Source organism: Rissa tridactyla, chromosome 9 (genome assembly GCF_028500815.1).
Source record: "Rissa tridactyla isolate bRisTri1 chromosome 9, bRisTri1.patW.cur.20221130, whole genome shotgun sequence".
Classification (NCBI taxonomy): domain Eukaryota; kingdom Metazoa; phylum Chordata; class Aves; order Charadriiformes; family Laridae; genus Rissa; species Rissa tridactyla.
In genome coordinates, this window is record NC_071474.1 from 19606696 (window position 1) to 19621484 (window position 14789).

The 14789-nt window shown below is 40.2% G+C and overlaps 1 protein-coding gene across 6 annotated transcripts in view; it reads left to right on the forward strand.

The window, feature by feature from the left end:
• Positions 1-14789, forward strand: part of TLN2 (talin 2) — a 192677-nt gene that overhangs the window by 93990 nt on the left and 83898 nt on the right. For all 6 annotated transcript variants that reach the window (XM_054213457.1, XM_054213456.1, XM_054213460.1 and 3 more), the window contains exons 13-20: positions 2485-2561; positions 4258-4438; positions 6383-6496; positions 7154-7262; positions 7958-8166; positions 8993-9091; positions 11422-11589; positions 13091-13385. In XM_054213457.1, the coding sequence (XP_054069432.1) occupies positions 2485-2561; positions 4258-4438; positions 6383-6496; positions 7154-7262; positions 7958-8166; positions 8993-9091; positions 11422-11589; positions 13091-13385 (1252 nt within the window). The remainder of the gene's footprint in view (positions 1-2484; positions 2562-4257; positions 4439-6382; positions 6497-7153; positions 7263-7957; positions 8167-8992; positions 9092-11421; positions 11590-13090; positions 13386-14789) is intronic.

The window sequence follows — 14789 nt, forward strand, 5'->3', positions numbered from 1 at the left end:
TTTTCTGCTAAAGTATTATTGGTGCAACACTCCCCAGCCCTCAACCCTTCTTGTCCTGCAGTTTTAGTGGTAGGTTGACAGGGAGCCCTGAACTTGAGTAACTTGTTGCCATTTTTTAATGTACATATTTTTTTTTTTTTTTTTTTTTACTTCGCATTAGTATGGAAGTGAGGCACAATCTTGACTAGAAATAGGCAATTTCAATTTGTGCAAAAACTCAAACTACCATAGTAAGAACTTCTTTGAAGAAAGTTGAGGGTATGGCTGTGCATGAGGAGTTCCTGTTAGCTGTACCCAAGGTCATAGTGGATGTTTCTCTATTTATACATAGATAACTGGTTAAAAGACAGAGCTCAGAGGGTCGTGATTAGGGGCATAGAGGTTGGAGGTCAGTGACGAGTGGTGTTCTGCAGGGCTCAGTACTGGGTCCAGTCCTATTCAATATATTCATCAATGACCTGGATGAAGGGATAGAGTGCACCCTCAGCAAATTTGCTGTTGACACAAAGCTGGGGGAGGTTGCCGACACACCGGAAGGCTGCGCCGCCTTCAGAGAGACCTGGACAGGTTGGAGAGTTGGGCAGAGAGGAACCTTATGAAATTCAATAAGGGCAAGTGTAGGGTGCTGTACCTGGGGAGGAATAACCCCATGCACCAGCACAGGTTGGGGGCTGACCTGCTGGAGAGCAGCTCGGTGGAAAAAGACCTGGGAGTCCTGGTGGACAACAGGATGACCATGGGCCAGCAATGTGCCCTTGTGGCCAAGAAGGCCAATGGCATCCTGGGGTGCATTAAAAAGAGTGTGGCCAGCAGGTCGAGGGAGGTCATCCTCCCCCTCTACTCTGCCCTGGGGAGGCCACACCTGGAGTACTGTGTCCAGTTCTGGGCTCCCCGGTTCAAGAAGGACAGGGAACTGCTGGAGAAGGGACAGCAAAGGGCTACCAAGATGATTAGGGGATTGGAGCATCTCCCTTATGAAGAAAGGCTGAGGGATTTGGGTCTGGAAAAATGATGACTGAGGGGGGATCTTATCAACGCTTACAAATATTAAAGGGTGGGTGTCAGGAGGATGGGGCCAGGCTCTTTTCAGTGGTGCCTGGCAACAGGAGAAGAGGTAATGGGCACAAACTTGAGCATAGGAAGTTCCACCTAAACATGAGGAGGAACTTCTTTACTTTGAGGGTGGCAGAGCCCTGACACAGGCTGCCCAGAGAGGTGGTGGAGTCTCCTTCTCTGGAGACATTCAAAACCCACCTGGATGCGTTCCTGTGTAACCTGTTGTAGGTGACCCTGCTCTGGCAGGGGGGTTGGACTAGATGATCTCCAGAGGTCCCCGAATCACGATTCTGTGATACATATAATATATATATGTATATGTATGTATTTTCAGACTACAAATCACATAACGGGGTGGAAAGCAGACAGTATCTTTGCACTAGGTCACAAGTAGAAATGGACTGTTTTTACAAGGCACTACTTTTATGACTTGTGGTAGTTTCCTGTTGTTTCTAGTAGTTTAGACTTACTCCCCTTGTGTATATTTACCTCCCTTATACAGATATAAAAAGCTGCTTCAAAAAGTCAGGTATGCAGACTGTCTAGAAGTTTGGAGTAACTATGGTAAAATAACTTGTTTACAGTATTAAATTTATTATCTTTCCTATGAATATATATTTCCTAGTGGTAGGTAGCAACGTATAGTCACGTTTTAGGATGCTGAATATGCATTCTCTGCTCGACCTGTATTTGTGCTTGGGATTGCACCGACCCATGTGCAGGACCTTGCCCTTGGTCTTGTTGAATTTCATGACGTTGGCATGGGCCTGCCTCTCAAGCCTGTCCAGGTCCCTCTGGATGGCCTTCCGTCCCTCCAGCGTGTGGACTGCTCCACACAGCTTGGTGGTGTTGGCAAACTTGCTGAGGGTGCACTCAATCCCACTATTTGTATCACCAACAGATATGTTAAACGGTACCAGTCCCAATGCTGACTACTGAGGAACACCACTTGTCACTTGGACATTGAGCCATTGAGTCAGCTCTGCTCGTGACTTAGAAAAGCATGGGAAAGGGGATGGTACATGTCCTGTCTGTGCCAGGATTTGCTGTTGCTGCATATCACTCAGTTCTCAGAACACTTTTTTTTTTTTTTTTTTATCTGTGAGAAAAGACACCACCTCAGCACTTTTTTCTTAGCGCTTTGTTCTGAAAGGCGCCAATATGTTTTTTTTCCTTTATGCACTTAATCTGCCAGGGCTTAGAATCTGGTCAGTTAGATGCAGAAGGGCACCTCTTCTGAGGTGGAGGTTATGTTGTCACACACTGCCAAAAAGTATGATGTTCAGCACTGGTCAAGACTCTGCAAATGATTTGATTAGGTTTCTGATAAATGGCAAGGAAGTAGTGGAGAGAAAGCAAAAAGCAACACGTGTTGTTTAACTACTTTTATTTATTATTTTTTTTTCTTTTTTCTTCCCCCCTCCCCAGAAACAAAGTAAAGATAGATTTGGGCTTGAAGGTGATGAGGAGTCAACCATGTTGGAAGAATCTGTTTCACCTAAGAAGTGAGTGTATACAACAGGAGGAAATGTTCTTTATTTATAAGTGACAGCTTTTATCTGTGGCAGCTTTTTTCAAATTAAATAGTATAGTTATTGCTGTTAAAGAATAATTTCTACAGGGTATTTCAATAGAAGAAAGTACTATTCCTAGGTAATTTAGCAGGTTCCTAGCTTCATTCAAGGCTTGAAGAGCTGCTATTTGTCTTAAAATTGTTCGTTAAGGGCAACCAGCAGTGGTACCACTTTGCGGTAACTTGACCCTTGAACAAAGGAGCTCGGGCTGTAATTCTGTAAATTCAATAAAATGCTGAGGGGGGGTAATGATGCAGAGCTGAACATGTCATATTAGATTTTTAATCTTCATGCAAACACCTAGAATTTACAGAGTTTTAGTTGCTTGTGTCTGCTAGGTCCATGGTTTCCAGTAAATTTGACTCCTGTCAGTTTAATTGTACAATGTGTCTTAAACAGAGCTGGCTTATTTCACCAAACCACTTCAGACAAACCAATCGGATGTATGGTGACAGTAAGGTCACCACATGGGTTTGGTCAGTCACCAATGTGTGTAGTACAAGTAAGCCAGGCCATGGTTCTGATGGGAGAGAACTGAATATAGCAAAAAGAACTGTAGAGCTGGCCATACTCTTGAAAAGGAATATTAAGTCTTTCCTTGCAGTGAAAGAATAGAAATAGGTTCGTGATGTTATGAGCTGTAATGAGCCACTCAAATCTCCTCTTGGAACTCTCAGGATCGCAGCGTCAGCAGTGTGTATGTGAAAAGTCTGTATGATTTCTTGTTAAACATACGGTTCACAGGAGATGGACTTGTTAGATATTTAATGTGGCCTTATGTGAAATTTTGACTTTTGACAGATCACACATGTTCAGATGTGCTTTGTTTTGACATTGCCCTTTCCAAATGAATTCCAGAATACACTGTTAGCTAAGTGCTGTGCAGAGAAGCACAAAACTTGTAATAGATGAATACAAGATTTTTCACAATTGAATATACTTTTTTCCTCAGCAGATTGTTGTTGTTAAAGCCAAAATTCCTGTCAACGCTTCTAGCTGTTAAAGCTTGAATCATATTTAAATATGAATATCTGGTGAAGTGGTTCGTGACCATGGGCAACAGTAACTTTATTATTCTTGAAAGTATCCTGTCTCCCAGCCCATTATCTGATAGGCCGCCAGATTATTAGCAAGTACTGTGTGTGCATGTGTGTAAAGAGGGAAGAAAGAATGTTAGCTTTTATCCCAAATCTAGGGCTTGCTTGCAAAAGGCATCTCCATGGGGTTCATGCTTCTATTTTCTGTTGATCGGCCTATGGTACAACTGAAACAAAACAGTTGTTATGCCTTAAACCTTGTTCCAGTTCTGTCTGTTATGCATCTTAGAGGGGTAAAGCCATTATACCATATATACCAAAACTGCGCATTGCCTTCTTTCCTTAGTGCCTGCTCATTAGTGCTATTATTATTTGATCTGCCAAAAGCCCCAGATTAATTTTTTTCTAATATGCTAGAAAATGGTTAGAAAAGAAGACCGTAGAGTTTTCCAGCTTCTCCAAACGTTGTGAAATGCAATTTAAAATCCTAAAGGAAAAACAACTGGCAGGACTTGATTTGCTAACTAATTCTCTCTGCGTTGAGTTTTTCTTTTTTCTTGTGTTTTTGTTTGTTTGGTTTTGTTTTTTAGATCTACCATCTTGCAGCAGCAGTTCAACCGAACAGGGAAGGTGGAGCATGGCTCTGTGGCACTACCAGCTGTTATGCGTTCAGGGTCCAGTGGCCCAGAGACTTTCAACATCGGCATCATGCCTTCTCCCCAGCAACAAGTCACAATTGGTCAGATGCACAGAGGACATATGCCCCCACTTGTGAGGAACCTCCTTGTTTTGCATTTGAAACTAACTGTGTTGCAAGTAGTCAGAAATAGCATGTTATACGTGTTACTAAGAGCAGGAGGAGGATATAGAGTGTGACAAAAGTTTTGAGCATCCCTGAAATATTTAGGGTATCACATTTTGATTTATTTCTTCATTTTCCTTAAAGTCAGCTCTTCCAGCCTTCTCTTTCCTTCTGAGTAGTTAAAATAGTATTCAGGGGTCAGAAAAATGATTTAAAGACTGCAAAAGTAAGCAATTTTAAGAAAAAAGCTTACATTTAACTTATCACTGGCCCACCAATTTAGACTTTATTTTTTTTTTTAGCAGGCTTAAAGCTGATGCTGAGTTTTCTCATTCAAATTAAAAGACTATGAAAAGGCCTAAACAGGCTGTAGAGAATATAATCAATGCTTAAAATCATGATACACCACTAGAAGTGTAGTATGTGTAGTGGGCTGACTTTGGCTGGTTGCCAAATGCCCACACAGCTGCGTTTTCACTCCTGCTCCTCAATGAGGCTGGGGTGGGTGGAGTGGAGAAAGATTAGAAACAGCATTATCTTGAAATAGGTTGAGATATAGGCAGGGAGGTCACCAATTACCTTCATGGGCAAACCAGGCTCACTTGGGGAAAAAGAATTTAATTTATTGTCAATTAAAATAGAGTTGGATGGTGAGAAACAGACAAAAACTAAAACACTTTCCCATCACGCTCTTTTTTTATCTGGACTCAACTTCACTCCTTCATTTCTGACTATTCTACTCCCTGGTCCCAAGTGGTCAGTTTATAACAGCCCCATCTGCTTCTCCTTCCTCTGCACTTTCCCCCAGCTCCAGCGTGGGCCCTTCCTGTGGGTGGCAGTCCTTCAGGATAAACTGGCTCCAGTGTGGGTCCTCTGTGAGCTGCAGTTCCTGTCAGGAAAGCCTGCTCCAGCATGGGTCTTCCCTGGGCTGCAGTTTCTGTCAGGACCCTGCTCCACTGTGGCGTTTCCATAGGCTGTAGTTTCTTTCAGGGAATTATCTACCTGCTGCGGTGTGGGGTCCTCTGTGGGCTGCAGGGTGGACATCTGCTCTGGCATGGCCCCATCCACAGGCTGCAGGATGGACGTCTGCTCCGGCATGGCCCCATCCACAGGCTGCAGGGAAATATTTGCTCCTCCATGGTCTCTCCCACTGGCTGCTGGGGAATATCTGCTCTGCTGCATCCAGCACCTCCTCCCCATCCTTCTCAGACACTGGTGTTTGCATGGTTGTTTCTTGAACTTTTTTTTCCCTTTACCCCTCACTGCCAGGTGGTGTTTTGCCCTTTCTTAATGATGTTTTCCCAGAGGTGCCACCAGCTTGGCTGCTGGGCTCAGCTGTGATGTGCAGTGAGTCTGTTGGAGCTGTCTGGAACCAGCCGTGCCTGGCAAGGGGCAGCCCCTGGCCTTTTCTTACCCAGGCCACCCCTGCAGCCAAAACCTTGCCACAGATAGCCATCCTGCTCTGCCTAAAACTCTTCAGTTTTCTGTTAGCTTATGCATAATGGTAGCAAATTAATTTTAGAATTGTCCTTGATTACATTGGTAGGCTGTTCCACGAAATCAGTAATGATATCCTGGAAGCAAATTCAGTTTTCATGTTGCTAGAATGCAAGTTAGTAAGACAGCTTGGTGGTTTTGTGTGTGTGTGTTGGGCATTGTTTGATCTGAGAAAGTTCAGCATTTTGTAAATGCATGCAAGTACAGAGGAGTATAAAATGGCATAGGCAGAAGGAAGACTGAGAGGAGTGTTAGAGAGCTTTGCTTTCTCTGTTGCAGCAGGGAAAAGCAAGCTGCCTGAAATGGCCTGGTCTGATTGTTGGATTGTTGTCACTCACTGTCTGTGCATATGTAACATCTGCTTGAAGTGCCACTTGGAACATAGCACTCAACCATTTCCTTGTTTTGCCTTTCAGACCTCAGCTCAGCAGGCCTTGATGGGCACTATTAATACCAGTATGCACGCTGTGCAACAGGCACAAGCTGACCTCAGTGAAGTTGATAACCTACCACCTCTAGGGCAGGACATGGTGAGTTTTCCTAAATCTCTCATAGAAATGGATCTTAATGCTTTGGGGTGTTTACAGATCAGTTTAGTTATTATCCCTGGATCTAAAGCGGTATCACTGAAGCTTTTAAAATGAGACAAGAATATTGTTCTCTCTAAGAAATTCATGTACAGTGTACCACCTTACTCTAATCAGTCTTCTGAGATTAGATGTAGCAGGCATCCTTGCATAACCATATCCAGAATCCTGTTTGTTTCATGTACATACATACAATTAAATGCAAACTATGGGCAACATTTATGGTGAGAGTGACTGCCTCCCAGACACATGAAAAATAAGAACAAAATATGTTTCTGACGTTCCTGATCCAGGTTAGGGCAGGAGGACAGATCAAGAGACCATTGCTTATGGGGGACTGTCAGTCAAGTGTTTAGCCTTCATGGATGCACTCTTGATGGCATTTGCCTTAAAAGGGCAGCTGTTGAAATGTAATAGCAATTTTGTACTGAATGATTCAGCAAAAGGAAACGCTTGCTTTTATATTTCACTTTAAGGGCTTGGTTGTTGTCCTCTGTTTCACTTTTAAAGGTTCAGGGAGGATTGAGAGATTTACATAGTAGCTGTTCTTACAGAGCCTTACAGCAATTCTTAATTCTTGTTTTTGTTACTGGTCTTCAGGCATCAAGAGTATGGGTTCAGAACAAGGTTGATGAATCAAAACATGAAATACACTCTCAGGTTGATGCTATCACTGCAGGAACTGCGTCTGTTGTTAACCTTACAGCAGGTAAATTTCAAAGGGAAGGATTTCCTTGCAGTCTCCTAGTTGTTTATCAGTCTAATTCAAGTAACATAGGGACTGAGTATGGGGCAGCTGGAGCAAAATTTTCATTGTAATATTCCAATAGCTAAGTGCATTGATATGTGGAACAAGCTTTCTGTCCGTCGCAACGCAATTTTTGTATCTTCAAATGATCTCTAACGCTAAAGGTACCACCAGTGATGAAGATAATATGTAGCCTGCTCATTCAACAAAGTGGAGACTATTTGCAAGGTTACTACAAAAAAGCATTATTGATCTGACAGTTGTTAGAGAGAGATTATGTGTTTATTGACACTGGTTTTTTTGCAAATTACAAGTTGCAGGAGCTGTGAGTGGCTTAAAGGGGTCAATACTTTTTTTCCTTGGGTTCTTTCATTGTTGAAAGATCGCTGAAACTGTGAACTTATCAAATTGTGTTGAATGAAGAGAAATTCTATTAGAAGATAAATTCTTGTAGAAGAAGAAACATAGAAATTGGAAAAAATTATAGCAGTCTTTAATTTTTTTAAAGTGGCAATGAAAATACTTAGTAGGCATTGCTTGACTATCTTGAAACATCTATTTTATCTCTCTCACCAGAATTCAGCTTGTGGTAGCTGCCTCTTTTCCATTTTAACCGCTAAAAGCATTTTGATCATGAAAATACATTTGCTTTACAGGGGACCCAGTTGACACTGATTACACTGCTGTGGGATGTGCAATTACAACCATCTCTTCCAACCTCACTGAGATGTCCAAAGGTGTGAAACTGCTTGCTGCTCTCATGGATGATGAAGTTGGAAGTGGAGAAGACCTCCTGAAAGCTGCTCGAACATTGGCCAGTGCTGTCTCAGACTTGCTGAAGGCTGTGCAACCTACTTCAGGAGAGGTGAGAAGATGGAAACTCCTCAGGTTCCCTCTTTCAAGTGCATGGGTTTGGCTTTTTTGAGAAATTTTAGCTTCTAAGGCTCACCTCCTGTGCCACATAATGTCCACTGTGCAAGCAGTCCTTTGGAATATTTCTTTTTCCTTCATCTGTCTCTGTCTTTATGCCTTTAAATCTTGCAACTTGATATTAGAATGTTCTGTGTTATATGCAGAGGTTAATTGATTTGTGTCTTAAATAGCTAATTTATCTGGCTACTGTATTCTCTTTTAGAAAGAAATTTCAAACAGTACTATGACTCAATTTAATAGGAAGTGGAGAGATACTCAGTCATGATTTTTTTTCTTTACTATCTTTGTTTACTTTGACCTATAAAATGAGAAGTTAATCCCTCTGTTGTAGTTTTCCAGAAATGAGAGTAGTACTGACCAGGATAGAATATCTTGGTCAGTTTGATATGAGATGGAGTCTGCAGCCAGTTTGCCTTAGATCTCTTCTCTTCAGGTATTTATTTTGAAGAATGTGAAATCTCCTTTTGTTTCAGACCAGTTTGCATATTGACTGTCCATCCTTAATTATCCTTGGAGTTATTATAGCAACATTTATTCAAAATTCTTTATATGTTCTCTGCGAGCACTGAGATAAAACCCCTGAAATATGGATGTGCAGTTGTGTGTGAGGAAAAGTAAAGATTTTTCCAAAGTATTTCTGTTGTGTAATATTATTTTTTTTTAGCCATATTGATTGCAGAAGTTCCTTGAGGGAAGCTAAAATTCAGGTAAAGCTTGTTTTCTTTGAATTAATGTAAATCACCGTTATATTTTTCCAGCCTCGACAGACAGTTTTGACTGCAGCTGGAAGCATTGGGCAAGCAAGCGGGGAGCTGCTGAGACAAATTGGAGAGAATGAAACAGATGAAAGGTTCCAGGTAATGAGGGGGTTGCTTGTCACTGTCAGAACTGTGCAGCTTTCTAATGAGGAGGCCGCTGCATAAAACCAGGCTTCCCAAATTGCAGTTAGGAAATGCTAGATTTGAACTTTGTCAATGCTAATTGAGGTTAATCCATTATGAAATTGTTTTTAATTACACAATCACAGGGTGCTGATTTCATAGGAACCCCTACTTCATTCTGTGCATCATACAGATGCTTTCTTGCTTCATGGAGAGTGGTTTGCACTGTACTCCCCTCAGTGCTTAAAATACATGGCTCTTGCTATTCGTATATTGGTCAGGCTCTTGCTTTTCAAATTCTACTCTGCTTTTTACTTTAACCACTGTCTTCATCGCTGTTTTTTTCTGTGGTGACTTTCAGCACCTCGATGTTGAACAGATAATATCTTTTATAGCTTTCCTGTAGGATGTGGAACTGTCATTCCATTTTACAGATAGAAAATTTGGCACGGAAGTCCAGAGATTTGCTAATTTGGGAGACCCTATGACCTGTTGATCTCTAAAATTCTTGACATTGTGTCACGCTTGATATGTTTGAATCACAGTTCCCACTTGCTTCAGTTGCAGCAGAGTGCAAGTTATATCGCGTAGTGCCAGGTCAGACATGGAAAATAAGGAACAGCAAACAACTCATTTTTACAAACTCTGCCTGTGTCAGATGCCAGATTATAATTGAGTTTTCCAGGGAGACGTGTATTCTTAATCAATTGTTCTGAATGCTATAGGGATTTTGTGGGATGCTGTGTATTAAAACTTACACATGCACACAGGCAACTTCAATCCTTGCCCTTCCTTGTGTTTCATTGTCTCTGCAAGCTAATGACCTGTTATTCCATGTACTTCTGAAGAATGAATGAATGTTTATCAACAAATATCAAGTATTTCTTCTGATTAAATACAGTGGTTTTCATATAAGTGTTTGCTGTGTCTGTATGTATGCATGTAAACCAAAAGTTTACACAACTTTTTGGTAAATGGAGTAGAAGAAAATTATTGTATTACAAACGTAATTTCTTTAAGATCATTAGTATTATCAAATCATAATGCCTGTATGACTTAATAACAGTGTTAGCAATTAGCCGTTTAAAACCATTGTTCTCAAATGCTCTGTTAAAAACACGTCTGATTTTTTTTTTCACTCAATACCAAGAACAGATTTGCACCAGATACAAGGGGAATTCATTTACAGCCACAGATAGACTTCTGGAGTGCACTGTATGCAAGATGTCTGCTAATATGTCTTACAGGCCTTTTCAAACACTTGATCTATAGTAAATCTGTCTGGAAGTTTCATCAGAGTTCTCATTTGTATTCCTAGTTGAGTATGTATTGCAGCCATCTCTTAATTGGCTAAGGGAAAGAATCTAAACATTCTTATAAGTGCTGTGGAGTGTTGGAGAAGCTGGGTAAGGAGCGGGATGGTTTATCATGCCTTCATATCCTAAAACCAAAATGAAAACTAGTGTTCTTAGTATTTGAAATCCAAGCTTTTCTTTCTGCTGTTGAAGTTAAAATTATGGATTAGTGTATCCGTAGTATCTTTTTACAGGAAAGGCACGTCATTTTAACAGTACAGACATTAGGAACACTCCGTCCCACTGAAAAACTGAGTAGATGGAATGTAGCATTTTAAGTGGGGAAATGAGAAGAAATTTTCTGAACTTTTTTCAATGCAGGAATTAACACATGAGTGTGTTTTAATTTCACCATTTCAGAGTTAACTACATTATTTTTCAACAAGGGAAAAATGTTCTGGAATTAGGAGCTGGTTTTAGTTATATTTTGGAGCAGTCTATATTTACATCATGGACAAGGAAATATTGTGGTTGGAAATAGCATTTTCAAAAACAGAATGGCAGTTATCATTATTGTTAAGCACAATTAAGTACTTGAATTTAGATTTAACTCAAGCACTGTCTGTCCTCAGCAGTTTCCTGCTTGAGGTTGTCATCCTTATTGCAGATACTTGTCACATGTTTATTGGGGAATTCCAGATGTTCCTGTACTAATAGGATATTCTCAGGAAATAAAGATAAGCACACTGCAAGACTTGTTCTTATGGACTCTTGAGCCAATTCAAAATTTGACAGTCCATACTCATTCAGTGCAGTAACTTGATAATGGTTATACTGAAAACAGAAAACTGTGAAGTTTTCTGAGTAATAGCCATGTTTGCTGCTTTACATGAAACAAAATTATTAAGTTTTGATATAAGAGAACTTCTTGCCTTAAGGAAACTTGATCTTAATATAAAAAAGTATATACTTTTTTGTTCACAAGGCTGAGTTTTCCCTTTCTTTTTCCAGGATGTTCTGATGAGTCTGGCCAAAGCTGTTGCAAACGCTGCTGCCATGTTAGTGCTGAAGGCCAAGAACGTAGCGCAGGTTGCTGAGGATACAGTCCTGCAGAACAGGGTCATTGCTGCTGCTACACAGTGCGCACTCTCTACTTCCCAGCTTGTGGCTTGTGCAAAGGTGAGGCAAACAGTGTTTGTGAGGTGGCAAGGCATCGTTTCTTGTATGCTTCTGTGTATTTCCAATGGTCTCAGGCAGTATACCGTGTTAATATCATAGCTCTAGACTTATGCAATATCAAAGTTGTTGATTAATAAATTTTCACACACAACAGCAGCAATCAGGAGCCCAAATGATGTGAGGTGTTGCTGTAATCTCCAGAGAAGGTTCCACAGATAACAGAGCCCGACTGATGAATTACTAATATTGATAAAATAAAAAAGTAAAAAATATTTATTCAAGAAGCACAGCTTGCCTGGGGGACTGTGCAAGTTTTCTAGTAAAGCCTAGAATTAGGATGGGTTCACCTCATCTAAAGATAAATAATTAAAAGTTGGTATTCTTGCTGAAAATAAACTTGAGTTGGTGATCATTGATTTGAAATATATTTGCACTAATTTACAGCAGCCCAGTTGTTTTAATAGAACTATTGCTTTTGGACAAGTACCAATTTTTCAGTCTAAGCAAATTACAAAGGAGTTGAGATCAGACCTCAAATTCTGAAGTCTGCAATTGGAGCACTACATCTTCTGCAGTCTTACAAATGAATAAATAAAATGCTTATTTGATCTTAAAAATTAAAGAGTTTGCATTTCCTACTTGGATGCTGCTTTTGAAGTCTGCTGTGTCATCTTTTGCAGGGAAATGGGTATTTAGCTGTTGTGAAACATCCAGAAGGTTTATATTAAAATTATTAGCCAATATTACGTATTAAATTTTCAATATTTTCTACTTCATTTCTCTGACTGCAAAGGCTTTTTGTAATGCATATGTATGAATTTTCATTATTTGGACTTACTTGGATGTTCTTACTGCCTGTGAATTTTTTCAGTATGGCATAAGACACCCAGTGGCATCCTGTTTTCCTCATAAGATATGCACAGTTCTCCCTTTGCTGAAAGCTGTCCGGATATGCCTGAACAAAATGGGGGAGGGTTGTTTCTAATCTGTACATTACAGAGTTTATTACGTGTCTTGTGGCTTCAGTAGTAGAGCATTGCTTGGCTTGTGCCAAGCATTACTTTTATTTAAACAAATAAGCGAAGGGCTGATCATAAGAAGGCTTTACAATTCAATTAAGATTTCATTTTATTTGGAATTCCAGGATACAGAAGTGTGCCAGTGGATGTAGTTACTCTGGAGGAGTTTGGCCCATGCCTGCTCTCCAGAACCACTGTCTAGTGTTTGCTCAGTTCAGCAGCTGCTGAAGCAGCATGAAACAAGGTGAGGGCCTCCATTTTCAGAGTCTACGTTGAGATTAAATTAATGATTTGCAAAGCCCAGATTCCTAATCTAGATGTCTGAAGCTACCTGTTTAAATACTCGCTTTCAGGGTTTTCTGTCTAGGGAGAACAGGTAAGTTAAAGATTAAAAACTAATATAGTAGGTGTTTCACTTGTTAGTATTTAGGAAATTTGCAAATAAACCTTTTCTGAATGCTTTGTGTCCTTTTCCCATGCAGGTTGTGAGTCCCACCATCAGCTCTCCAGTGTGTCAGGAACAGCTGATTGAGGCAGGGAAACTGGTAGACCGTTCAGTGGAGAACTGTGTGAGGGCCTGCCAGGCTGCCACAGATGACACTGAGCTCCTGAAGCAGGTCAGTGCAGCTGCCAGCATTGTCAGCCAAGCCCTGAATGACCTCTTGCAGCATGTCCGCCAGTTTGCGAGCAGGGGAGAGCCCATAGGACGCTATGACCAGGCTACAGATACCATCATGTGCGTCACAGAGAGTATTTTCAGTTCGATGGGAGATGCTGGTAAGTTTCTCCGATGGACAATACCTTTCCATGATTCAGAGATGTGCACGTTTGAAATAATGCAAGTCAAAAGCCTTCTCTGAAACGTACTGTGCTTCTAGGCTAGTGGTGTTGTGATGTTCAACCCGTAATATTAAATCAGCAAAATTCACATAGCCGTGTGTTAGATAGAATGAATATTGTGTGAAAACAATACCGTGCTAGAGGATCACTGTAGTATTTTGTCTGGTTTTTACCACTGCCTCACTTCAAAGAATTGTGTAGCAATTTTTCATCTCCAAAGAGGAAGACAGGAACCTGAGTGAATACTTCCAAGTGATTGATTTTATTATGTTTAGATTTTGTTGTAGGTTTTGATACGCACTTCTGCTTTTTCTTATGACATTTCTAAAATATGCAGCTTCTAGAGCCAACCAAAACTTGAGAAGCATAATGTTTAACTGGTTCCATATGAATTTTTAGTAAAGAACCAGTAAATAACTTAGAATGGTGAAATTTCAATAGTTATAAGTGTTATGAAGTAGAACACCATGAAGGGGCAGTACCAACTTGAAATCAAGATAATTTATAGAAAGTTTAAATGGGATCAGTTTTTAAAAGCAGTTACAGTGAGTAGTATGCTTTTGGTCTTTTCTTTCATAAATATTTCAGTCACAGCTGTATTCACCTTACAGTTGATATGAACAAATTAATATTTTATTGTAGAGTCATCTTAGTTGTTACATGTAAGAGGTAAAACTTCCAGATATCCCTTTTTTTAAGGAACTGTCATTTCAGCTGTGCAGCACTCTTCTAGAGGAACATGTGCAGGAAAATAACTAATGAAATTCTCAGTGTATTTTGACCCTAGAATCTTCTTTATGAGAAACCTGAGTGATTACTGTAGATGTGCACAAGAAAGCACATCAAATTTTATGTTTTTGCTGTCACTTATCATTCAGCTTCAGTACAGAAGGGTGCAGTAAAAGACATGATCTTGGATAGTGTTTATTTTCTGTTCACAGTCAAATATCTTGTTGTGCAATACTTAGTTTTTAGTAGAAGGCATTCAGATTCCAGTCAGTGTTTCAAACTTATCATTGCACTCCTGCAGTTGCAATTTTAACAGCAAAGAGGCTCTGGCTTGTGACCACTGTATTGTTGCCCAAGCAGGTTATTCTTTCTGTGTGATTTACTGGCTTAATACTGTAAGAAAGGGCATTTAAAGGGACTTTTTTCAAGTGGAATATTTGGATTGGGAGCCGAGTTAGCCATTATTGGTAAAAAATTAATTGCAAAATTGCATACTGTTGACAACAGCTAGAAAACTTTAATTTTTTTTGCCTATGCCTGACTAAAGGAGCCTGGTAAGAAAGCATTTAATTCTGAAGTCCACCAGTCACCTTTACAGATGAGAAAAATGCT